Here is a 27,181-nt window from a genome sequence, read left to right as displayed (position 1 = left end):
TCAGAGTCGCTATCTTCTCCGTTGGAAATAGGCCTGCAGTGCCCGAGTGGCACTGGAACTGTTCCACTGCGCGCCTAAAAACTGCTGCCCGGGCAACGCAAAGGCGTCCTGAATATGACCTCAAGATGTCTGCGTCAGGATGTTCAGACGTCCTCAGGTTGTCTCTAACTGGTCCTCAAGCAGTCCAGCTGGGATCCGTTGGTCCGTCCGTTGCGCACACTCAGGATGTCTTGAAGATCATGTTTGGGGACGTTTTCAATACTACTTCAGGATTCGTATCAAGAGCTTTTTTTTTCCCCTACAGGAATACCGTATTCAGAGCTAAAGTAAGAGAAGCTAGCCCTAATAAGCAAAAAAAAATAGAAAAGGTCTACCATGCCCAGGGACTCAGTTGAATACTGCTCCCTGAATTGAAAAGATGAGTAGCCCAGAAATCTACGCAGTCCAACGTCATCATAAGCGTGCAGTACATAAGGCCAGGTGTAGCAACAAAAATACCTTAAGTTATCTCCTCAAGACACATTATTATTGGGGTCACAATGGTTTCCTTCATTATATTACTATTGTACACGCATATCTTTTAGGGAACCTGCAGTTTTTCATTAGTAAGAGACGAGTGCGAGAGATAAATTTGGTTTGATCTCAGTTCAATCCCACGATACTGTCCTGCGATGGGACGATTGTAGGATATTTGAAGAATTTTCATCCTCGAGTCGTCCAGCAAAGTACAAACTGAGGATATCCTCACGATGACATTTAGCCATCGATGCACTCAAAAGGTACTCAGAGTGTCTTGTTCGGGATGAGGACGTTCTGACCATCTCAGGATGTCCTCAGGACGTTTTGTGTTGCCTGGGGGCCGTCAGCCGCTTGGGACGCTGCAAACGCGATACCACATTCTGAACAATCAGAATCTCGCGTTTGATAACATTCCGCCACCGCGCAATATGCCTCCTCTGTTCCACCAAGGACGCCGGTAAGCGCGGGCAATATTAGTCTGTGACAAGCACGGACAAGACCCAAAGGTATACTACGTAGGCGCAGCGAAGTCAAAGGCCAGGCACACGGTGGGGCTGTAACTCACCAACAACTAGGCGATACCCTCACCGTCGGCGACGACAATGCAGAAACGGCGGAGTAGGTGACCACTGTCTGGCTGCCACGCACGCGCCTGCACTTATCACGGATTCCATGACGGTCTATTGTAATTATTCAGAGGACGAATTGGACCGCCGGCCATCAAATACTCATGGCCACCCCAACATATTGAAATGCCCCGACACCATGGCGACATGCGCGGAGAGGCTACAACACTGCAGGCTCTCGCAAAAATATCCGCCCCCAGCCAAGGGGCTCTCCAAAGCGGAGGTTAGATGGCGACGCCCCATATTGGAACACAGCTCACCCGCCCGTCCCAACCTAACAAACCCCGTGTCCTACGATCCTAAATGCCGACTGCGCGGGGAGAAGCCCAGCCTGCATCACAATGGTATGGACCTGTCCAAACAATCCACCTGACGACCCAAACGCAAGGCCAACTATTGAGGGGTGGGATAGGCTGCCCTGTTCAACTCTAAAACACAAGGCTCTAAGAGCCCTCGTAGCACGGGCACGGAAAGAAGCGGCAGCCGCTAGAGTCCCGGACTATAGGGACCCCACCCACACATTCTCTTCCTAAATCTCACTCTAAAGTTTTTTAATTCATTCATGCATTCATTCCGTAGGAACAATATAGAACATATTTTACTAGAATGCTGCAGTATATTCATCCAGATGCTGACACACAGTCACACTCTATGAGGCCCCAGTCATATGTGAAAGTGAACAGAATTAACTAAAATGGTGAATTTATAGACAATGCCGTTAGTTTGGCACACTGGTTACAGAGAAATATATATAAAAAATTGGAGGGTACACTTAAGCTCCGCCTAAAGGGTATGACGTGATAGCGTAATGGGTTTATTGCCATATTAACAAGGTCATTATCTACTTTTTACATTCGTAGATCCCTGGGAGTCTTCATACCCTCCTCTGTGCAGTGGTGCAGCGGTTAAGTGATGCGCCACCACCGTGATCGTAGTATTACAAGCACGGTCCTGCGCTCTTTTACTAAAGAGGTTGTTGCTAATTGTACAAATTGCTGACTGCGGTCGTTGGCGTCGACCGCTCGTAAAGATGGCCTCCAAGATTGTTTAGAATCTCGGAGGACACGGTGAACAGAGGCAGAAAGAGCAACTGCACTCTGCGAGTGTCAGGAATGTTGGGCTGCAGTGCAAGAGTACGTGCCACTCGTGTAGTATTTGACGTCACTTCCTGCGCACCAGCACGGAGGCAATGCGCCTCAGTGGTCTCAGCTGAAGACATTACTTCTCGAAACCACTGGAGACGAAACCAAAACTTCTACGTAGTACTTTTACGTAGCCAGTAGCGCAGCCAGCCAACATCGGTCAATATAATCCAAAGATTAGCCAGTCTGGTCGTGTGTGAGCGGACGGCTCAGCATGCCATGTGCTTCGATGTTTACGTATTGACAGAATAGCTTTTCAGCGTTTTATCAACTTCACAGGGCGCATTTCCCGTCCCAATGCGCCATTTAGCGTTCGCATAAGCTGTGCGGGTAGTACACTGGCGGGCACTACGTTTCAGATGATCAAAGGTTTAGTTGGACGACTTAAACCACCTGGGAAGCACGTAGTACCTCAACCGTTGGCGTTTCCCTCGGAGTTTCTCAGGATGGGTGACTTACGATTAAACAATCCATTTGAGAAATGTCCAGACGTGGAAAGATTGCTGCTGGGAGAGCTACAAGATGCGGGAGTAAGTTGCTTATTGTTGTTTGAATTAAGTGAAACTGCTCTCTTGATTAAATTTTGGGCTCAAGTACGCAATAAACTGTTATCGTGCTCGTTGTTAGCGAATAAAACTTCTTGTAATTCGATCTTCATTAAAGTACTTTAGATCGAGGCCGAATGTTTTGTTTTGTGGCTTCGTTCCCTTTCTATTCTGCGCTTTTTCGTCGTGTTGCTACTTTACGCGTTCTCAGCTTTCACGGAATCACTCGCATAGCATCCTAACACGAGTCTTACCAGGTCACTGATGCAGAGAGCCGGTTGTCACATCTCAAGTCCTGGCTGAGCTAGGCTCAGCCAGGACTTCGAGCATGCTGTCACACACGGCTCTCCTGCATGGCAGACGCCAAGGTGTCGGTGCAGCGTTATCTGACCGAGGTGACTGGAATATTTGCGTGATCCTTTTTGCCTCGAATTACAGTTGCATTAATGGTCAACTTATTGCTTATTTTCTTTAGGGCCCCTTCTATGCACTCACTCAAGCATAGGCATTAGGTATAGTTCACTGGTGCGTGCTTCCTAGTCTGCACGCATATGTTGCTAGCTTTGTCCCTGCAGAGACAAATACTTAAAGCCATAAAATTTTATCTTCTGGGGAATCATTACTTTTGCATGCACTTTTGAAAAGTGCAGTTTACACAAAAACAGAAAACTGAGATTTATTTTTATAAGTGTTACAAGAAGCATTAAATCTAGACACTATACTTTGGATATAAGGTTCATGTCTGTTATGGTCACTGTATACACTGTATTTGAGTGGCCTTTGTGTTCATGAGCCATTCACTTATAACAGTATACCTAAGGTGGTACTTTGGGCTAGTTGGTATGACATATCAAAGAGATACTGTGACCTGTCTCTGCCGCACTGTCTCTTCGCTAAAAGTTTTGTTATAAAAATTTTCTCCAAGGTGGGATGTATTAGCACATTTTTATGTAGCAATCATTCTGTAGTTTATGTGGCACTAAATCTGTGATGGAATTCCATGTTCTCATTCTTCGAGATGCTCTTGTTTGTGTATGAGGGTGATTCAAAAGGTAACGTAACCAGAGCTTGCATGTATAAAAATTATTCTGGAGACCCATGTACTGATATACAATTATTTGCTATGGTTGTCCAAACGTTTGTTCCAGTGGCATGCTTAGCCATTGGAATCTGTGTCAAGTCCCTGATGTTCTATTTGCTTTGGCACTGATTATGAGCATGTTTTTGGTTACCCAGTTGCTCCTGATGTTATGTACACAAGCCATTCAGATGTTAGGTTCTTTAGCGGTATGCTAGGTCGAGTGCGATGATGATCCTGAGGCGTTCGACACGGCACCGACTATCATCTGCAATGGACGTGCTCTGTCGATCACTTCGTTGCGCATTTTACTCATCTCTGCTGCCAGTCAGTATACCAAACCCAGATGTGTGACCCTGGCATAACATTAGCATCATATGCCTGAACAAGCTGACGATGAATTTCTTTCTGGTGAGGTATCCTTTAGATGCAAAATCCTGATGAACCTGATACGCACTTCCACATTTTGGCCGTGTTTCTGTGAGTGCAGCCATCTTGTGTCTGATATTGTGAGGGTGCGACGCAATGTGCAGTATCTAGCAGCTGTATGGTAAAGTTGTGGTCTACTGCTGCAGGCTTAGAGAGAAACTGGAACAGGAGGAGGAATAATATACCTTCGACAGCTCTTGTGTTTTTTGTCGAATCACCCTCGTAGTTTGAACGTTTGCATTGACAGCACATGACATGTATCTGCATTTCTTTCTCTCTTCCCCTTGTTGACTGCTTTGACCCCTTCTCCCACGGTGCTGCACAATGGTCACTGAGGGTGCAAAATTTACTGCATCTTCCCATTTTTCATAATGTTCCCCACTCCACTTCTGAAACCTCAGCCTCTCTTACAACATCATAGCTGATTCTTGCTGCTGGAGGCGGAAGCTATTAAATGTAAGGTATTGAAGTTCTCTTGTGGTACAGGCACAAATGTGTGCAGCAGGGTGTCAGATGGCCTCTGTGGGCATTGAATTTTGCTTGTATCAAGTATACACATACACGAGATGTTGGCTTCTGTAGACAAATATATTTGTTGCATCACTCATGCATGTTCCTAGAACTGAAGGGATAAGAATTTAGAGCAAAATTACATCACCTTTGGATGTTTTAGTGCAGTTATTTTTTTATGTGTCTGTAGCATACTGTTGCATAAAAATGCATTCAAACAGATCAGGCATGCTGTTTTTGACATTCCAGAGCCATGGTGACCTAGCACCAGAAGTCATTTGTCACCCCTCCATTCCTGACCTGCTGGTGCTGTCAGGACGGCGAAGCCTGGCTCACCTGCAGCCGTCGTTGCGAGAAGTGGTCGTCCGCAAAGACTGTGCTGAAGCTGTCCTCAGAGGAGCCCATGTCTACATACCTGGGATCATGGGTGCTCCAAAAGGTACACCATGCTTGAAGGGAGAACTCATCCTAAAAAAAAAAAAAAAAAGAAACGGTGTTAAAGGGGTCATAAAATGGATATTTAAACGTGTTATTTTTCACTGCAATCAAAGTTCTGTCTCATTCTGTCCAAAAACTTTGTTCTGAAGTGACTTAGTCAAGAACATTTTGGCACAGAATATGAATGAGAGTTTGTTAAGCTATCAGCTGTCACGTAAATGAAGTCCACAGTGGAAGCACAGGAAGCCATGTGTGCTGGTGAAAGTGAGAAATTGAGAGCAAATGAGACCATAGCTGCAGAAAATGAGTACTAAGTGGGATTTTTTTTAGTAACTGCCACTGAAATACAACAGATAGCTGAATTATTTCTGTGTCTATAATATACCGACACCTGCCTTTATTCAGCAAATATTTGTGCTGTTCTATTAGCCGGTGCAATAGAAGCATACTTTTGGTTTATCAAGTTTCATCAGAATTCATTAGCTTCATTTACATGAGAAAGGATGACAAAGAGAGCACAGACGTTAATAACCATAAAAGGTACCTTTTTTTAAAACATAATATATGATCATTTAAAGGCAGCCATAATATGTGCACCAGGTAATGGTCATGGTGGGAAACTGCTCTTTTAGTACCAAAATTTCACTACAGGTCATTGCATCTCCAGCTTTGTGCCAATTTAATATTACAACCGCCTTTTTACCAGTAGCACTTTGCTCGACCCTTTCAGTATGCAAGGTCTTTAAATTTTTTTCATAATTCCAGCATGCATTCTGCTCAGTCATTAGTCCTTTTAGGGTTTTCTTCCTTTTAGGGTTTTCTTTAACTCCTAATTTCAGTTGCGTGCTAAAAGCTATCTAAAATAAAAAGAAGACTCCCGGGAGCTTCATTCTTGTTTGGGATAAAATAGTGCAGCAGTGAAATAAAAGAACAAAATACTTCCCGGGGTTAAGTTCGCTTCATGCTAAGGTACATCTCCGATTATGGTCCTCGGCTGCTGACCCGAAAGACGCGAGTTCAATCTTGGCCGTGGCAGTCGAATTTCGATAAAGCCAAAATTCTAGATTCCCGTGTACTGTGTGATGTCGGTGCATGCTAAAGAATCCCAGGTGGTCGAAATTTCCAGAGCCCTTCACTACGGCATCCCTCATAGCCTGAGTCGCTTTGGGACGTTAAAGCCCATAAACCAAACCAAGTCAAACCACTTCTGCTATTTTTTTTTGATAACTACAAATATGAAATAATATGGCTTTTTATCTATGTTGAGAGTGTGACTTCGCATAAAATATTTTCATGAAAGGCAGGCTATGTTGACACTCCTTGCATGCTGGTTTGACATGGTTGCTGTGTCCTATACTATCTTGGTGTGGTTTTGTGCGAGAAATCACTGTTTACTAAACATATTGAATTGGCAAGATATTTGCTTTGCAGATTTTTAAAAAGTGGCTTAACAGATTTTGATTATTTGCATCACACCATTGCAACATATGAGTCGATTTTATGGCAGGCACTAAAAAGCTGTCGCATTCTTGCTGGCTTGAAACTTGCTTGCTATGGATGAACAGATTGCTACAAAAAATTTGCAGCATGTTTTCCAACAACGCTGTAAGCAAGTTTTCTTCAAGTTTCAGCTTTTTTATCATCCAGTCTTGGACTCTCCTCACTGGAGTTGATAAGAAATAAAGAACTCACTCGTACAGTCACCTTTTATTAATTCTACATTGGTAGCTATGGCATGTGACATCAGTCGAAAGTTCAGAAAAAATTGTTTGAAATTTGCAGTAAATTTAACTTTTGTCACCCATGTTTGTTTGTTTGCTTTATTTGTTACCTGAAATATCTTCTAATGGTGGATTTATACGCATGAGGTGGCTCTGTACAAGTAGTCTTGAAATACTGACGTGCACTGTACCAAAGCCTGACTGGCATGGTCTTTACACATGAAGAAATATTTTGGGAGTTTATGGTTCATTAATGACTTCAGCCAGGAACCTTACTCATGGGAAACTAGACATTTTTATCTAGTGGCACTTGCATGTTGTGGACACTTTGTTCAGGACATGCCCAGAGCAAATTTAATGCTTCTACAGCATACTCAGTGAACCTTGAACAGCAAACTTCTCTGTTGTCACTTTCAGCAAGACTGGTATCACTTGCAGTTAGCTTTTCAACAACCTACGAATCGTATTTATTTAACATATATAGTCAATGAAAACCACAGACACATGTGAGAACCTTTCAGCTAGCAGATGAATGAATGTGCTGCCGCTGAATGGACAAAATATGACTGGGATAGGTATCGTTAAGGTGCTTTTAGTCATCATTCACCTGATCACTTATCTAATGGCAATGCAGGACTGCAGGCTGGGCAGCAGGTGGCAGTCTACGGCGACCTGGATGGCCAGTGCTTAAAGGGCCGCACCCGGCCTTACCGTGGACGGCGTGTTTTTGTGGGAAATGGAGCTACACTTGTATCCAGGGCAGACATCTTCATCAAACAACTGTCAGAGTGTGTGCTACTTTCCGTGTACATTTTCAAATACTTTCCGTGTACATTTTCAAAAACCTTTTTGGAGTGGGGATTTTCTCAGTGAACATGCACCCTCTCTGAATCTACCCACTTTCGAGTGGTTTTGCAGCATGCAACTTTGATGAGGTAGAAGCTGTGCGCTTCGCTAGTTGGTAGAACATTTATAGCAGTAAAAGAGGATTCGTTTCTTGCTCTTTCTTACTGTTTTGCCTTGTGACGCCTGATCCTCCTTTGGAACTTGCGATGCCTGCTCCTCAGCCATTATCATATTCACCTCTTTTTGTTGCTGAGGTTCTGTCCTGTAAATAATCGGTAAGAATCATACGTGAACATTACTGGTGCAAAGATATGCCACATCAGATATGCTACATTGACCAATAGACTGTGTCATTGTAGCTAGCTGGAACACAGAGCTCCAGAGAAATGAATGTACTTGTGCATGTATAGAAAAGACCTGAAGGCAGGCTTTGCAGTGGTTACTTTTGGCTGTAGCTTCTCATTTATGTAAAGCGGCACATTGTGCATTTATTGCTTCGCTGCTATGGTAGGCACTCACTGATGTCGCCATGTTTGTCTAAGTGAAAAGTGGGTGAATGCATCTGAGCACTACAAATTCTGGTCGCAGATTGCAAAGAGGCATTAAAATGTTTCAGTAGATAAGCTCAAAGAGACACTGGACAAACTGAAGTTGTATCGCATTGATAGATACTAACCGCGATCTATTGACAAAAAGGCTATATTCAATAAAAACAGAGCTTATATAAACTAGAGAAGCTAAAAAAATTAAATATAGTATGTGTTGCTGCTACTGGCCATTTTCGCACACAAACTGCAGTGTTGTCAAGACGGTTTTTTAGAGCGGATCCCTGAGGCTAGCCTACGCTGCCATTCACTTCTCAACGGCGATTTTAGAGTCCTTCTTGCTATCAATATCATGAGTTTGAATGAAGCAGCAGGAAGATTTTTAGGTCTGATTTTTGTCAATAAATGTGTCTTATTGCTGGACAAACGCCATCATACCCATAGATAGCCATAGAATTGATTTTTTTCTGTGAAAAAAAAAATTGGATGCAGCTGCCCTCAGTGTCCCTTTAAACTTCGTGAAACATACATAATTCTGAAGGAGCGCATCAAGTGGATGAGGTGATCTTGAAAGCATTATCAGTGTTTGCAGCAAAGCACCTGTGTGAGCATTTTGGGAGAAACATGGGAAGGCTATGTTCTTTGAGAGGTGTGAGTGTGCTGGACAACTGCATGATGCCAAATTGACATTTGCATGAACATCCTGAACCAATTTTCTCTCGCTGCATCTGTTCTTTGTTTTAGCTGGGGCTCTGTGAGACTAATTTCTGCAAAAGTTAAACGGTGGCATTATGGCAGCTATTTCATTTTATTAAAGCGAAAGCTTTATTTACTAGGCTATGTTGACAAGGTTGTGTCCACAAAAACATGTCCACAGCAGTTGTGGGGAACTCAGAAGAGGTAGCGTCAAACGAGTGGTTGTAATCGAAAGAGGATCATGTGAGGATGTCGTGCAAACAAAAATTTTAGGAATCGGATAAATGGTTAATTAATTAGAGCCAAAAATGTCCAAAAAGTGGGCGGGGCCCAAGCAAAAGTGGCACCGAATTTGAAAATGCCGGAATTGTGGGACCACGTGCCCGGAAGTGTGGGTGGATCCAACGCGTGGTGCCAAAATTGAACACCCGAACTGAATACTGAGATGAAACGAGGGAAAATGTGCAGTTAATTGAAATTCAACCAATCAATCAATTAATGATTAGTGAAAAGTGTTAAGAATGAATTAAGGTGAATTAATGGTGAATTAAGGGTGTTAATGATGAATTAAGGGGAATTAATGGTGTAACGGTGCAGCGCGGAGCGATGCCAAGCCAAACATGAAATGAGTATATGGTCCCACCCGCTTAGACGCGTGGCTCCTACGCCATTGGCGGTTTGCTAAAGTGACTTCACGATCACGTGAGACACGGAGCGACGGCGCACCAAAAAAAAGGACTTGAATTGAGTATACGGCCCCTTCCGCTTCGGCACGGCGCTTGTACGCCAGTCGCTCTCTTGCTGTTGCCGCATGCAGATGCTGTGTTCGCGCGCTGATGTTGTGGTGCTTAATTGCACGTTGTGTGGGTGTGTGGCATCACGTTTAAGCCGCATAGTGCAGCTTCTACGTCTAGACCACATGTAAAGAGCGGCAAAGAGAATCAAAGAGAAGCAAAGAGAGGTGACGAGTGCCGAGGAGGCGTCAATGCTTTCGCAATACTCCAATGCGCGTTGCTGTAGCGATCTCGAATTTTTTATATTTTGTGGTCACTCGTAGTGGCGAGATGGCACTCGGTGACTTGCAACCATGACCCGTGCCGTCTGCCAACTGCAGGGGCTGTGCAGTGCGCATGACAGAGCCGGTGTCAGGCTGCCCTCCTCTCGGAGGACTGGAGCCCTCGCGGCTCTTCTTGCAGAACCTGCCCTCCGCCCTGTGCGGTCACATCTTGGACCCTAGGCCTGGAGACACCGTCCTGGATATGTGCGCAGCCCCCGGCGGCAAGACAATGCATTTGGCTACACTCATGAATAACACAGTATGTGCCTTCACTGCCTCGTTTTTTGTTTGTCGCTAGAGTGATGGTCCAGTACGAAACGAGAGTGGCCATTAAAAGGACACTGACGACAGCCCTATACAATTTTTAATCTGAGTAAAAATTGATTCTCTGGCTGTTTCTGGCTATATTGACGTTTTTTTTTGCATAAAAAGCTGTTCCACACGTTTTTGTTTTTCACTATCTGGTATCATTTGTGTTCTGTGTGTTTTTACAAATGCATGTGTGCCTCCATACAAAAACTCAAAATACGAAGGAGTCATTTAACTACATCGTCTAAAAGCACGCACCAAGAATGCCTTCATTAGAATACACATCTGCTAGTTACCATCTTAGATCCAGCACTTACATTCACAGTTGGTAGCATGGCTTGAGTTGATATCTCCAGGGACAAGATATCTGATGTATCACTGGAATGCTACATCGTGATAATGGTTGTTTGAAGTGGGCTGTTATTGTAAGTTGTTTACTAGGAGAGGTGCAGAACAGATTGCAAAGGAGGCCACAGAAGAAAACTGCAGCTAGACAAGCATAACATTGGCACTGGCACTGCATGGCTAGTGGTTCCTAATTACTAGATGTTTGAGTGCGTATTTTTTCTTCCAAAAAGTGGAAGTCAATACGTGCTCCGTTCTCAATCGCAAATATTTGAGACTGTCAGCTTTTCTTACATTTGACCTGATATATAAGAAAAGCAAGAGATAGCATGCTGATTCTTTTCTACGTTATCTACACAGATGTGCTGAGCTACTGAATTAGAATAGTACGCCGATGTAGTATATTTTCTAGATATTTACTATATGAAAACAGCAAAAGAGCATATGATTCTGGGAAAAATATTGTGAAAATTTGGATATTGCTAGAAAATTGTAAATCTAGTTCAGTTAGAAGACAGAATGAGAAATAAAATAAAAACAACTCGGAATGAGTTATTTCTATACTTGCTGAGAAAGATGGTTTTAAACATGCCTCAAAGTATGTGGCAAGTTATATGCCTTTAAGACGATGCTGTTTATTTCAGAGAGAGTTCCACAAATACCTACAGCCTTAATAACATGCTCTCGTAAGAGATCCAGTTCTAGCTTTCCATATTCTGGTGAGCGGTATGGAAATGAGAACGACTACAACAAGGCAGAGCATACATTGCCATTGAAAGTCAGTGAAAGGTGCAGAAGTAGGTACCATGTAATTTGTGGCTCGTAGCTTGTGAGCGCAGCAGAGATGTCATCATGGATGGTAGAAACATTGGCAGTACCAGCTATAATGTGTGGTTGCTGCTTCTTCTAACATGAGAAAGTGGAATCTTTTAAGAGAATCTTGGCTGGTCTTCGTCTTTTAATCCTATCACATCAGATGTGTTCTTAATGGCCTGTCTTTTTGGACAATGTGCACATTTCTGTAATCATGTAGAGACTTTTGGTGGCTATGATGTTTGAATATGTGCTGTGTGAAGTGAACGCGGTTGGTGCAGGATGTTTACGTTTTCTTAAGGTGGTCTTCACAACACATTGTCCTCAGGGTCTGGTGATTGCCTTGGACAGGTCTGAAAATCGTGTCGCCAAGGTTCGAAACAACTGTGAACGCTGGCAGATCTCCTGTGTTCGGGCCTTTGCTCATGACGCCAACGATTTTGACTCACTTCTGCAGCAAGGTGAGCACTCATAACCGAAGCTATGGAATCACATGGGGGGGCATGTGATCAATGTGAAATGAAATGCGAACGAGGCAGTGGAAACATGAACACTGAAATGAAATGATCTTACTGTAAGGAGACTCAGTATTAGTGCAGTTCATTTTCACTTCATGGCGCAGTGACTGCTGTTTGGAAGTATAGTAATGAATCTTGCCTATTATTTCTTGTCCAACAGCTAGTATTTTTGTACTTATATGCTCACATTTCATTTGACATGTGCATATTACAGAGGTTTAAGGAAGTGCACAGAAGTTCAGGAATCTGAGCCATACCTATTTTGTGAACTGTTGTCTAAGAAAAGTTTTAATGCAAAGATGTGTGTGGTGGTCTACATTTTATGTGGCATACCTTGTCATAGTTACAAATCATAATATTGCGAAGTGTTTTAGCACTCTAAGGTTTGGGCAAGTCATCTGTTAACCATGAGGGCTGCATGCAGTGTTGGGTGTTAGATTTGTTGCTCGGCAATTGTAATTTTTTTAGCTGTTGTTCATTGGTCAGAATCATGCTTGCCAAATGAGCCTATCATGCCATGTTAAAACTTTGTGTGAATTTTTCTGAAAAATGACTTCTGTGTTTGAGTAACTTGCCTTCTGTTTGAGCAGGATATGATGTGCATTTATGCCCTTTATTTGCTGGCAGTGCGCTGAGAAGATGTTGATTACGATCCCATGCCTGTAATTCTAGCAAAGGAAACCAAAAGGCTAAATGTTTTGTAAGTTCTTGCTTATACAGTTGAACCTCGTTGTAGTAATCAGGTAAAACTCATGAAGTAGTTCGATGTAGCTGAAACTGTAAATGTAATCCAACAAAAGAGTAAGCCGGGCTAGTTGGTACATTCTTTGCATGGAAACAGAGAGAGAGAGAGAGAAGTTGTTGCCAGGATGAAAGAAGAAAGAAAAGGAAAGTGCACAGGCCTGCTCACTGGCTCAAGCCGAGCAGACAGGACCAAGAAAGTAAGACACACACACTGGCGCTGACTATCAACTGAAAGGAATTTATTGCAGCAACACTAATATATAAAACTCATGCATGTGATAAAAGCATGAAACCTTAAAACTAGGTGACAAGAATCTTCTAATCAGCCATCGAGAAATCTGATTGCTTTTCTTTTCAAGTTGACAGGAGTGCTGACACACTTCACCCCACGTTGATGAATGGCATACCCCTCAAAAAGAAGGTTCTTGTCACCTAGTTTTAAGGTTTCATGGTTTTATCATATGTATTGGTTTTATATGTTAATGTTGCTGCAATAAATTTCTTTCAGTTGATAGCTAGTGCCCATGTGTGTGTCTTCCTTTCTTAGACCCGTCTACTGCGCTGTTTCCATGCTAAGTAAATGTAATATTTCGTAAAAAGAGCTGCGCAATTTAGTTTGTCAAGGGACGGCAACTCAGGCGATCCTTACTACAGAAACACGGAAACTCTTCCTAAGTTTTAGCGTCGTCTTGAAGGCACTCATGGCAATTTCGGAGTCCCCAGAAAACGAGGCACCCAATTAAATTGGCTTCCCCTCACAGTGCCACCAGTATGCAAGGGTGACACGCCACGCAACAGATAGAGCAGGTCCACTGCATGACAGCTGTGTCGTGTGGAAGACGGTACATCAGAGCAAAAGCTATCGCTGTCATTGCAAGGCTACAACCCTCCACATGGTGCTGTTGGCACGTGCGAAAGCAAAAAAAGCGAACCTTGGCTCAAACGCTAATCGCATCACCATCAGTCACTTGTGTAGTATGGCAAAGCTTGCTGGTCGTCATCCGATTGGACATCTCTTGGCACTGGAGAGTTCGATATAATTGTTTTGTTACCAACCACATTCGATATATAAAGTAAAAATTGCATATGTTTGTTAAAAATATTTAGGAAGAGTTTGGTATTGGCAGTTATTCGTGATATCTGTGGTCTTTGTATTGAGGTTCGACCTAAATGGTTTTCTTTTGTTACTTTGTAAAGGGTGAATACTGTGTACACAACTAAACACCAGGCTGTAATGAACAAAGTTGAGTAATGTAGGATACATTACTGTCATTTTGTTTGCTGCATGGAAGGATTTCTTTTAGTAAGGAATGGGGTTTTTTGTCATCAAGCTACATAATGGCTTTCTTTTGCATGTAGGTAAAAAAAACTCACAAGACGGTTACAACTGTGTAACGCAAGGTTCAGCGATAGTTGGTTAGGCGTTTAGCTTTGGGGATATTTTGCTGGCACACTGATGTAGTGGCTACGTGATGCACGCCTGCACTGGCAGGCAGCTGTTCCAAACAGGGCCACCTGTAGGCTTATGCGACCCAGGTTGATTGGCGCAACCGGTGGGTGCCAACACACCCACCGATTATGCCGATGGCGACGAGAAAGCCAGGGACGGGCGCCTAACAGTAGTGCTGTAAAAAGCCATTTAAGGTATTTGCAAAATGATTGATTGCATTATAAGGTGTCAGTTCTGTTTGTGTGTTAGTGCCATAGTGTTAAGGCTCCTATTCTGCAGAAAAGTTAGCGGTGGTGGTGTGATTGGCATTGTGAGCGGAAAAGCAGATGGCCCACCTGCTACCTAGGTCATGTGACATTGTGACATCATCAAGGCCTGCCCACAGTGGCAGGTGGCAACCTGCCCACCGGACTGTGAGCAGACTGCCTACCATGGTAGGTGGCAGTTAAATTGATGGTCGCGTGAGGTTGCTCGTGGAGAGCAACCTGGGTCTCAAAAGCCCCACCAGTGGCTGTGTTTCAAACAGCCACCTGCCGGGCCTGTGGTGCATCGCTTGACCACTGCACAACTGCACCAGTAGTGGTAGGACGATTCCCCGCGGTCTATGAATGTAGAGAATAACCAATTCTGGATATATGGGCATGTAAGGATCTCTAATGCTGTCCCATTGTACTCTTATAGGTAGGTTAAGCGGAATGTGATGGTGAAAGAAAGAAGTTTCTGCGAAGTGATATGCAAATTGATATGCAAATTTTTTTTCTTTTTGTCATTGTCCTCCAGTCAGAAGTAGGAATATGGATTCAGGTGGCTAGTACTACTAACTTTTTAGAGCCCCAGGCCTAGCCAGAAGGTGTCGATACAAAAGTACAATTCCTAACAGACGAGGGCAGAAGACAGGCTAAGTACAAGCAACACTGACTTAATGTCTGTGCTCATTTGTACATGCTTGTAGCGTGTCTCATTGTGGTTTGAGCAACTAATAGTATTGCAGCTGTCTATGCCTTGTGATATGCTTCTTAACCAGAACATTTAGACTATCTTGTGCACACTCACAAATTGCACGGATTTTCTCATCACACTTGCATTACAGACTCGGAGGTGTATATATTCGACATTGTAGCGAACATGTATGTAGGCATCCATGTACACTCATGGCAAGGAGTGTTGTGTCAGTGCTGTGCTGTGTCTTCCATACTGTGTCCCATCTGTTGGGCTGTAGCCAGAGAAAAATCGGTGTTCTGTACAGTGAAAATTGTGTGTCACTACGGTTTTACTGAGGAAATGTTTTAAATAGTACTTGGTGCAGTTAGATATCTTTACTTAGTGTTGACAGCTTCGTATTAGGTCGTTTAGCAGCAAGAGATTAACATACTAGTGCACATTTGTGTGTGCAGGTCCAGACATCCCAGACTGCTTTGATCGCATTCTGCTGGACGCCCCCTGCAGCGCCCTTGGAGGCAGGCCTCGCCTGAGCTACGAGCAGTCCGCAAAAGCGGTCGGCTCTTATCCACCTCAACAGAGGGCACTCCTGGAAACGGTTCGTGTTTCTGCTGTGTAGATATTGCATCTTGCAATACTATTCCTTCATCTGATCGTCACAGTGAGTTGTCATGTCATGTCATGTTTAGTTTCTTCAGTGACTTGAACTTGAAGACTTGAATTCAGGTTGCTGCCCTGTGTTTTGGAAAGCTGTGTGAGCATGCTGGGATTTGTCGTATGCTGGATACGACATTCATGCGGTACCTATAGGCATATTTAATTTACCAAACTCGTGCATTTGTTGTAAGTAGAGGTATATACTGTTAGGCTGGACTGAAATGCAAGCAGAGTATATGAGTATAGACTGGAGAATGCACTCTGTGCTTTTGCAACTGAGCAGTGACCATGGCTCAACAGGGGCATACATGGCTATGGGGTACCATTCTCTACTAAATTAGCAGCTCAGGTTGACAGGAGCACAAGGCAGCATTTGTTTGTACGCCTACATAGTTTTGCACCCTTGTCAGTTGGCACTCCTTCCTAATGTGTACCGAAAGATGCGGGTTTGAACCCCGGCTGCAGCGATCGAATTTCAATAAAGGCGAAATTCTAGAGGCCCGTGTACTGTGCGATGTCACTGCACGTTAAAGAACCCCAGGTGGTTGAAATTTCCAGCGTCCTTCACTACAGCGTCTCTCATAGCCTGAATCACTTTGGGATGTCAAACCCGCCATAAACCAATAAACCATCCTAAGGTGTACCATGATTCTTGGTTCACCGATGGGGTTATGCCTGTATTGTGCCTAAGCATTGTTGTTTGTTCATAATTTCAATTTAATGGATTACAGCTGAAACACACATGAAGCATTTTTGTTGAATTTCATGCATTTTTTGTTCCTACAAAGTCAAACAAATGTAATACAGTGCACTACATCTGGACGGAATTTAAAGGCACCGTTTTCGTTTTTGCACTGAAGAGACATTGTTTGGGTTATCGCTAGTGATACTATCTCCTTTTATGTTGCCTGCTTTAAACGACTTCCTTCATGTTTATTACAGTGTGTTACCTCCTCAAGTAAAGCTGTCTTCTTTAAGCCTTTCCTAAATGAAGCAGCAGTTTTTCGTCATCTTTACTACTTTATCTCCAAGGAGGAAGAAGGGAAAGCAGGCATTTTTCCTTAAGGTTTTTGCTGTATCATAGTATTTTAACCCGCCATGGTGGCCCAGTTGTTAGGGCGCTCAGCTACTGAGCCGGAGTTGGCATGCTCGAACTCGGCCAAAGAGGCTGCGTTTCGATGGAGGCATCTTTATTACTTTACCTCCAAGGAGGGAGAAGGGAAAGCGGGCATTTTTCCTGAAAGTTTGCACTGTATCATAGTATTTTAACCCACCGTGGTGGCCCAGTTGTTAGGGCGCTCGGCTACTGAGCCGGAGTTGGCATGCTCGAACTCGGCCAAAGAGGCTGCGTTTCGATGGAGGCATCTTTATTACTTTACCTCCAAGGAGGGAGAAGGGAAAGCGGGCATTTTTCCTGAAAGTTTGCACTGTATCATAGTATTTTAACCCGCCAAGGTGGCCCAGTGGTTTGGGGCGCTCGGCTACTGAGCTGGAGTTCGCATGCTCCAACTCGGTCGTCGAGGAGGCTGGTTTCGATGGAGGCGAAGCGCAAAAGGCGCCCATGTGTGTGCTGTGCACGTTAAAGATCCCCAGGTGGTCGAAATTGTTCGGAAGGAGGGATTTTTCATTTCTTCTCTCACTCTCTCCTTGATCCTTTTTTCATGTGAGACAGATACTGGGCCATTTCCTTTCCTCAAAAACCATTTTGTTTTTATCATAGTATTGTGCTTCATCATCATCAGCAGCCTGACTACACCCACTGCAGGGTAAAGGCCTCTCCCATGTCTCTCCAATTAACCCTGTCTTTTGCCAGCTATGTTCACCGTGTGCCCGTAAACTTCTTAATCTCATCCACCCACCTAACTTTCTGCTGTTCTCTGCTACGCTTGCCTTCTCTTGGAATCCACTCCGTTACCCTTTAAGGACCAGCGGCTGTCTTGCCTTCACATCACATGCCCTGCCTAAGCCCATTTTTTTCCTCTTGATCTTGACTAGGATGTCAATAACCCGTGTTTGTTTCCTCACCCACTGTGCCCACTTCCGGTGCTTCTTCTTGAAAAAAAGAAGCCAAGTTCTAAATGGTAGCATTTAGGCATTATAAGTGAGTGCCTATAGTTCTGGGCCCTAGTAATGACAAAAGAAGGCTAATAGTATTGCCGGTAAAATGGGGTGCTGGATGAACATGCTGTGACGAAGAAGGCGATGCTGGCAGTGGCGCGTGACAGAGCGCTCACGCTAGGCCAGCGGCCATTAATTTATCTCATTGCCATCAGTCAACCCGTCTCATTTTTCGGCTGGCCGAAGTGTAACGTTCGGTATGAGGTGCGGAGTTCATCCCGATCCTGGTGCTGGAGCTTTGGAGCATGCGTCAGCTCTGAGCTCTTGGCTTGTGTCGACCGGCCGTGCCCCTGCCTTTCAGATCCAAACCGATCTCGCCGTTCTTCCCCCGCCCCGTCCACCGCCCATACCACTCGACACGACGAATTGAATCTCACGCAAGGACCCGATGTGCCGACCCCACCGACCAGAGACGCTGCCCACACGTGACGACACCGTTCCCCTGCCCATGCTGTTCGGAGCGGCATGGACCCTCAGCCGTTGGCTCCTGGTGACTTGCGGCCTGGAAGCTTCGCGGTGCAGGAATCATTCAGCGATCTCCTTCATCGTGGCAGCCAGCACCTCACCACTGGCTCTTTACTGTTGAACCATCCGCTGAAGTCCATCACCATTTCGTGCGTCTCTTCGTCACCGATCGGGACAATCGCTCGTAGGCTCCGGGTAGTGTGATGAAGAAGACGAAGCTGGCAGTGGCGCAAGACGGAGCGCTCGCGCTAGGCCAGCGGCCATTAATTTATCTCATTGCCATCAGTGAACCCACCATCAGTCAACGAAGAGACACACGAAATGGTGATGGACTTCAGGGGATGGTTCAACAGTAAAGAGCAAGTGATGAGGTGCTGGCTGCCACGATGAAGGAGATGGCTGAATGACTCCTGGTCCGTAAAGCTTCCGGCCCGCAGGTCACCAGGAGCCAGGACTTGGCCTTTTGCACGCATGTCTTCATCCACCGTGACCATATCCGTCCACCCCTCACGCCAGCCTACAATGGACCGTTCCGCTTCCTCCATCGTGCACAAAAGACCTTCACTTTAAACGTCAACGGCCTTGAAGACGTCGTGGCTGCTGACCGCCTCAAACCAGCCTACATTGCCACTCCTCTGCCTGTCGGCCTAACATTCGCTCTCGCTTCGACTGCGTCACCATTGTGCGCAGCTTCCTCCAAGCACATCCACTGGGTGAAACCTGTGGTTTCGCTCGAGGGAGGGGAAAGCCCTGTAGTGCCCCTTGCGCCACGCTCGGCTCGCAGGCCATGGCACGCGGCGTCGGACAAGAAAGAGGAAGTTGGGCTAGGTCGCCGCAGCGTGAGCAGTGCAAATAAACAGTTCGAACCTCAACGCTGTTGGAGCTGGTTATTCCTCACCTTAGCTTCGACAATACCAGTGTGAGCACGAATTGACATTTCATTCAGGGCTAGCTGTCAGCCTGAGCAAGCTTAAGCTTGCGTGCGTTCTAACACAAACACCGTTACATGAGCTATTTCCAGGGATCCTTTCAAAGAGTTTTCTACTTTTATGTGACAGCATAAGGCTCCCATTCTGCAAAAAATCTGGCAGCAGCTTTGTGAGTGAAAAATCAGCATTGGTCAAAAAGATGGCTACGTCACAGGTGGAGTGACTGATTTGAAAAGTGAGTGAAAGATTAGAAAATTGGGGACTACAAGTTCGCAGCATGACAAATGTCATTAGGACATGTAAGTATATATATAAGTAAATGAATTGTGCTGAAAAGAAAATTGGGGTAATTAGTCGGGAATTGAGCCCCTGACCCTTTGGTTGCTACTCAGTCACGGTACCGCTAGGCCACACAGGCATGCTTGTATGGCTTCGTTAAAGTGAAGATTTAGATGCATGTCTTGTGGCCTTTCACGTAACGATTGTGAAAGAGGAAACAGTGTCCATGTGGGCAAGAGGAACCACTGCTGGTACCCATTAATGCTGCCATGCCGTGCTGCCCTTAAAGGCAGAACTTAAGTGTCCCCCCCCTTCCCCCCAAATGCTTTTTTCTTAATCACATCTTGCGTTGAATTATATATTGGATGCTTCATGCTCACACTAGATGGCTTTCTTGCTAAATGTCAACCGTCAGCATTCTGCAAATGGGATGTGGTTTTCTGAACCTTTACAGACCTTGTCTACCTTGAAGTAGTTGTGCATAGATTATCTATAATTGATAAGGATGTTGTTACAAGGGAAATTATTAGGCCTTTGTAAGTAAGCAGTGTATATTATCAGTGGTTTAGAGTAGTGTTGTGTGCGATCTGTGTGAAGAAGTGTATTCAAGGCATGCGCTAGGAAATTTCAAAATATAAAATGTTGTGTTGCTGTAGGCTATAGTAGCAAATATGTGCTGCTGTCATCTTACTAAGTGAGTGTGTTATGTTAATGTTGTTGATGAATCACTGTGAATGGTCAGTGTCTTTAGAGGAGTGTGTAATCTCACCCACTTACTCATACTTTTTTTTCTTTCTGTTTCTACCACTGTCACAGGCTGTGAGACTGCTCAAGCCGGGTGGCCTGCTGTTGTATAGCACGTGCAGCCTGTCAACTGCTGAAAATGAAGCCACCGTGGCTTGGGCGTTGCACCGGTTTCCGCAAATCTGTCTTGTCAAACAGGTAAAGGTGAAAAAGGGTTGGTATCAGAGCTTCAGCTATGCCACTGAGGGTTCGTGCCTGTAGTGTTGTTCATGACACTAGCACATTTTCCACATAGAAGTTAGAAGTATGCTGATCTTCATGTGCATTTTTGTCCTGCATCTGTGCACTAGAATATCTTAGTGTTGTACAATCATGATTTGCCACACTTTCTAGCCATTGATGCCTAAAAATAATAATAATAATAATAATTGGTTTTGGGGGAAAGGAAATGGCGCAGTATCTGTCTCATATATCGTTGTACACCTGAATGGAGTCTAAGGGAAGGGATAAAGGAGGGAGTGAAAGAAGAAAGGAAGAAGGAGGTGCCAAAGTGGAGGGCTCCGGAATAATTTCGACCACCTGGGGATCTTTAACGTGTACCAGTGCAACCCTGCAACCCGCTGCGGTGGCTCAGTGGTTAGGGCGCTCGACTACTGATCCGGAGTTCCCGGGTTCGAACCCGACCGCAGCGGCTGTGTTTTTATGGAGGAAAAACGCTATGGCGCCCGTGTACCAGTGCACGGGCGCCATAGCGTTTTTAGTACACGGGCGCCATAGCGTTTTTCCTCCATAAAAACACAGCCGCTGCGGTCGGGTTCGAACCCGGGAACTCCGGATCAGTAGTCGAGCCCCCGAACCACTGAGCCACCGGAGCGGGTTGCCTAAAAATGGAATGCTCTAATTCAGAACATCCCACGAGTGTATTGGGCTTAGCTGGTTACAGAGGTGTAAAGCCCCAAGCTGTAAAATGGCATGAAGTGTTTGTGTAAACTCTTACAAACAAGTTAAAAAGCTTTTAGCCTTAATATGTTTAGGGCCTAATTTTGCGCAGATGGGTATGTAGCAGAGGGCACTCTACCTATGAAGGGCATTTAACCAACATTCACTGCCACAACTTTGAAGTCTCTTTCTTGATGATATTAATCTAACAATGTTTCAGGGCCATGCTTTTGAATGATGCTAGCTACCCTGAGGACTCTATAACACAGAAAAGCACAGTGGAACCCTGTTAGTGTTTTGCTAGTGGAATACCTCACAGGTACACACTAAGCTGTAGTATAGGCTGACCGACAGTTATAAATTTGCACCTACCTACATATTTGAAGGACTAAGCCACGATGCTTGCTCAGGAACAAAAGCACGCAGGTTTTACAGCTTAATCCCGGATATATGGAATTATTGTTTATATCAATCTGTCGGAACATCCCCATGAAAATCCCATGCAAAGGTATAGTGCTGCTGTTCGCGTTTATCAAACTCACGCTGAGAAAAACATTCATTATATCGAAATGCATGGCACGTCCCTGCAAGTGCCGTTTCTCTCAGCAGCAGGGATGCGTGTGCCTGCCACAATATTCATAACCACACCTCGACTCGAACTTCTACTCCAAGTGGCCCTTGAGGCCTGTTTTGAGTTTCAGAAATCAGCCTCCCTTGAACCACTCCTCAAGTGGAGGAAAAACTTCAGGATTTGCTCGAGTATCTTGTACTAGCACTGATCCTACGTTGAGGATTCCTCAACAGCTTGTTTGTAAGTATGCCAGACGTCACATTGTTCGCTCAGTGTTAGGGCTTTGTTCTATCCATAGACAGAGATTTTCTTGAAAATGCACACAGTGCGGTTCAGAGAACCGTGTGCCAATGCGTCAGCTGAATGATCACCTTAATCCGTTCAGCCCGGAATTTCGAGCATGTTATTGTTTTCTCACTGTCGTTAGCTGCCTCTACTGCTGTAGCTGATCATCGCACTACACTTTTATGACATGAGAACATTTCAAATTGTTGCTGGAAGCAACATTTCACAACCTATCATGTGCCGAGTTGCGAAGTGCATCGGATGGATAATCGTGAGCTGGCTCTTTACCTGCCTGATGGTTCCCACTGATAGGGGCGCACTTGTAGGGAATGGCGTATTGCATACAGGAAGCTGGGGTCCCTGCTGGGGTTGAGCAGTGCAATCATCTGTGCTGCAAGCATCAGTGGCTTACCTGGTGCGTCAGCGTACGTGTGTATGTTTTCAGATGTGACCTGGCATTGCCAAGGGAGCGTATGGGTTCGCTCATCCACGGCAGGGGTATTCTCGGTCGGTGGAAAGGCATGGCTTTTCAAGCACATTTACAATTATGGTTTCCAGCTTGCTTTCAAACTGCAAACGGCATCTTTTTCTGGATAGTCTGATTCGTTGCTTCAGTTTTATGCATTGCAATTAGCGGTTTTTGAGGAAAGAAAATGGTGCAATAACTGTCTCACTACTTGAAAGAGTGGCTCAGTGGTTATGGTGCTTGGCTGCTGACCCGAAAGACGTAGGTTTGATTCCGCCATGGTGGTCGAATTTTGATGGAGGTGAAATTCTAGAGGCTCGTGTACTGTGTGATGTCACTGTATGTTAAAGAACCCCAGGTGGTTGAAATTTCTGGAGCCCTTCACTATGGCATCCCTCATAGCCTGAGTCGCTTTGGGACGCTAAATCCCCATGAGCTAAACTACTTGGTGGAAGTGAAAGAAAAAAAGAGAGATATAGGGGCCGTAGCAGAGGGCTTCGGAATAATTTTGACTGACTGGAGATCTTTAACGTGCACTGACATCGCATATATCGCTATGAATCCTCATACTGACATCGCATAGCACAAGAGCGCTTTTTGTGTTTTGCCTACCGCGACCACAACAACCGGGTTTAAACTCGGGTACCTCAGCTCAGTAGCCGAGCGCCCTAACGACTGGGTCACTGTGGCAGGTAAATGCACTGCATAGAATCATGTGCGCTTTCACCACTCTCCATTCGCCTAAGGGTGAGAGAAACTTCACACCTGACCCGAATAGAAGTTTCACCAGGTTTCACATCATTCCCAAATGCCCTACATCTAGTCCTACGTACACTCTATGTCGTCTGTGGTGATCATTGTCGGAAGCAAAACTGTTTCCGGCTGTTTTTCACTGGTATTTCGGTCATCCATCCTTCAGAACATGTTTTAGTACTAGACCCTGAACGTAGAAGTTGCTTGTGAAAATTATTCAGAAGGCTCATTGTGACAAAATATGGGTTTTACATGTAGTGGCATGTATTTTTCAGGCAAACTTTTCCTCTTAATCTCATCCCCATACACCATTGATGCTTCCTTGAGGAAGGCATGGTGGAGGGAGGTTTCTCGAGAAGTGCCTTTTCAGAGGAAACAACAACGTGGCATTCTTGATTCCCAACTGACCCCTGAGTGGAAGAGTGGCTGTTTTCTTCTCCTCTTGACAGAGTGGAGGAAGAGCATCAGGTCGAGGCTTATTTGTTAATTCTTGTGTCAGTATCTTGGATTCCTTCAGCTACCTAATCGGCACTTTTTCAACATCTGAGAATCCTTGTATGGAAATGGTTGAGGTTGATCACTGCATCAGCCTAAAATTTTTCTTCACAGTTTCCCATGGCACAACCATTGTCAGGAGTAAATCTTTTTCAGCTGCAACTGCTGACAACTCATCTTCTATGTTGCAAATAATACTCAGCTTCTTATCAATGCTTGTCGCATGGTACTATTCCTAGATATGGCATGGTTTAGCATAACACAGTCCTAGCACACAAATTTGTTACAATGCTTTTAGTTTGCACCACACTGAAAGCATGAATAGAATGTGTGACTCGCTATATTGCGGCTACACACATACTGTGGACACGACAGACCAGAGGTGCAGAATGAAGAAAGCATGGGAAATATTGTATGCAGCCAATGATCTTGTTGCATGCCAGACCATTTCGCAATCGATGGTCCTCCTTGGACACGCTCTGCTTGCTGCAAGCTTGGCATGCTGTGTCCAATCCCATGGCTATTGTTTGCAGCCATGTCCTCTCGACAGCCGGATGATAGTCTTTTGTAAGTAGTGTGTAAAAGCTTGAAGAATGCCTATGCCTGGCTTCTTAATCGGTGACTAATGGCACTCGAGCCACTCGTCTCAGCTCAGAATACTGCTGCCAGAGAACCTTCTTGCCCACCACTTCCCCATCCAATTTGTGCAAGCCTTGGCATCTGGTGCCAGTTATGCTGGCATGTCTTCAGTATGATCACTGTCCAACATCTCCAGCATCATGCTTCATAAATTCTGACTTGAGTCTGCCCATCGTAGTCGTGGGGCTAAAAACATGTGCCCAGCTTGCAGTGTATGGAGCCTGTCCAAGGAAGCACTTCTTCATTGTCCCTTGGTGCATGGTCTGGATGTGATACTCTTATCTGCAGAATCTGTGGACTAGTTACGTCCAGTGACATGCTTCCCCCCCCCCTTCCGCCCCCGTCTTCGCCCGCTATATTTTTCTGTGCACCTGTGCATGCCATATAGACATTGGCATTACCAGAGGGAGACATTGGAATTGCCAGAGTCGGAATAATCACTGCTCTCTGCATTGAGTATGCTTCGCAGAAAGATTGAAATGGTTCGTGGCTGAGCAAGGCACCATTCAGAGTGACAGTAGATGTGTCATTCTGGGCTTATATGTGGCAAAAATCACAAATGTCGTTCCTTAATCAAAAGCAATGAATTATCCACTACACCTTATGTGGTCAACTCAGAATCAGTGATGACTGATTCAGTGATCCATTGATTTGTTGTGACTGCATTTAACTGTAATTACATTTTAGGTAGGTGTGTAGTAACATGATTCTGCGGCATATGGACGTGTACATTCGTTGTCAACCTATCTAGAGCACTCACGCAGTGGGCAGGGAAGCGTCAGAAGTGAAAATAGATGCTAGCTGATGGTTTGCAGCTAATGCGCTCATGCCTGCCTGCCTTCTGCCTCTACTTTCATGCGAGGCTTTTTTTCAAGGCAGTGCAATATTCCTGCTCTGTGTGCAAGACTGATGCGGACTGCACACCTTGACTTGTGTTATTGCTGGAGATGCATATGCTCGGTTGAAACTTCCTCACTCATCCGATGAGCTATTTTTGCGAGGATCTTAATATGTCATGAAATTCTTGTATGATGCATTCTTTTTTTTTTTTTTACAAATTATTGACTGTATATAACTATTGAACATGGTCTGTGTTATGCTTGCAAGCTGCAATATCTTTGATCAGTTCAAAATGTTTCCTACTAGACCCCTATGTTGTTTACATATTGGCATTCCGAATGTAGAGTTTTTAATTGAGGTATTGAGCTACACGTTTCATTTATCAGTCACGTAATTTCTGTTGGTGTTATAGCCTAGCTGTTAACCGATACCTGGGTTTTTTTGTGTTCAGTAGAAAAAAAAAAAAGCTGTCTTCGTTCGATCCCGACTGTGGCGGCTGCGTTTTTATGGAGGAAAAACGCTCAGGCGCCCGTGTGCTGTGTGATGTCAGTGCATGTTAAAGATCCCCAGGTGGGTCGAAATTATTCCGGAGCCCTCAGGCACCTATTTCTCTCTTTCTTCTTTCACTCCTTCCTTTATCCCTTTCCTTATGGCGGGTTCAGGTGTCCAAGGATATATGAGACAGATACTGTGCCATTTCCTTTCCACCAAAAACCAATTATAGTTATATATAAAAATTTAACAACATTGTTTTGGTATGTGTCGGGGACCCGGGCGTAGTGAAAACAAATACAGGCTTGGCTATCTAGTTGCAGTGTGTCACTGAGAAACTTCCAGCTATTGAGGCAACTAAAAAGCTGTGTTGTGCATTGGTCATCTTACCTGAAAAAAATTTATAAAATTACTGAGAGGTTATAAAATTACTGCAGGTATCTTTTTTGCAGGAAGCAAAGTGCCCTCTATGCACTGCAGTGAGATAGCTATTGTGAACATTGATCAGTAATTGTTCTTGTGTGTGTTCCAGAAGCCCGACATTGGAGGAATTGGACGAGCAGGAGCTGGGTTAGATGACATGCAAAGATCCCTTGTACAAAGGTTTGAAGGAAGTCACTGTGTTCTAGAAGGACGGGACTATGATGTAGATACCATAGGCTTTTTCATTGCTTTGTTTAGAAAAGAGAGATTGTGATGTGACCAGAGGTTAACTGTGACACCTTTATCTGTAAATAAATGATATCCCACTAACCGTCTTTTTCTAGCCTCACTTGTTTTGTCTTGTCATTCTTTCCATTCAGTAAATCAGCCAATCTCCTGCTGTAGTAGGATACAACTTTGAAAAACAGTGGGTAGTGGTTCATGACGTCCTGCGTTACTCTGCTGACTGGTCGCAACAGTAAACTAAATATAAGCTTTCTAATGTTTGCCTATATCAAACAAGTCAGAGGCGATGAAATTCTTGAGCTCATAATTTTGTCTTGTGGCCAGATTTTTTGTTTAGGTAGCAAGAAAAAACTACTTTTTTTGGCGTGGAGGAACTGTGTGTGTGACAGTCCTGAATGCGGGCAGAGCTTCACTGCAGAGTTAAGTTGTATCCGACTACAGTATCTCTTCTATACGCTTATTTCAGTGAACACTGAAAAATTCCTGAAAATTGGGGGCTAGGGATAGAAAAAAATTATTTTCAGCTGCAGCAGACGTCGATTACCACAGATATAATGCTAATGAACCAAT

General features: G+C 44.5%; 1 protein-coding gene across 2 annotated transcripts; it reads left to right on the top strand.

Moving 5' to 3' along the window:
• Nucleotides 1-3,174: 3,174 nt before the first annotated feature.
• On the top strand, nt 3,175-26,681 carry LOC144120616 (tRNA (cytosine(72)-C(5))-methyltransferase NSUN6). 2 transcript variants are annotated; one of them, XM_077653212.1, is made up of 8 exons: nt 3,175-3,227; nt 5,099-5,288; nt 7,643-7,796; nt 10,210-10,411; nt 11,921-12,080; nt 15,726-15,868; nt 20,535-20,660; nt 26,475-26,681. In XM_077653212.1, exons 1-8 carry the CDS (start codon nt 3,186-3,188, stop codon nt 26,637-26,639), a joined length of 1,182 nt encoding a protein of 393 aa, XP_077509338.1. In that variant the 5' UTR covers nt 3,175-3,185; the 3' UTR covers nt 26,640-26,681. The 2 variants fall into 2 exon arrangements, with proteins under 2 accessions (XP_077509338.1, XP_077509339.1); XM_077653213.1 differs by having other exon boundaries at nt 5,076-5,288.
• The last annotated feature ends 500 nt before the right edge of the window (nt 26,682-27,181 follow it).

The sequence above is a fragment of the Amblyomma americanum genome, chromosome 2 (assembly GCF_052857255.1).
Source record: "Amblyomma americanum isolate KBUSLIRL-KWMA chromosome 2, ASM5285725v1, whole genome shotgun sequence".
NCBI classification, from domain to species: Eukaryota; Metazoa; Arthropoda; class Arachnida; order Ixodida; family Ixodidae; genus Amblyomma; species Amblyomma americanum.
Note: the sequence above shows the minus strand (reverse complement) of the source record. Positions and strands in the feature narration are given on the sequence as shown.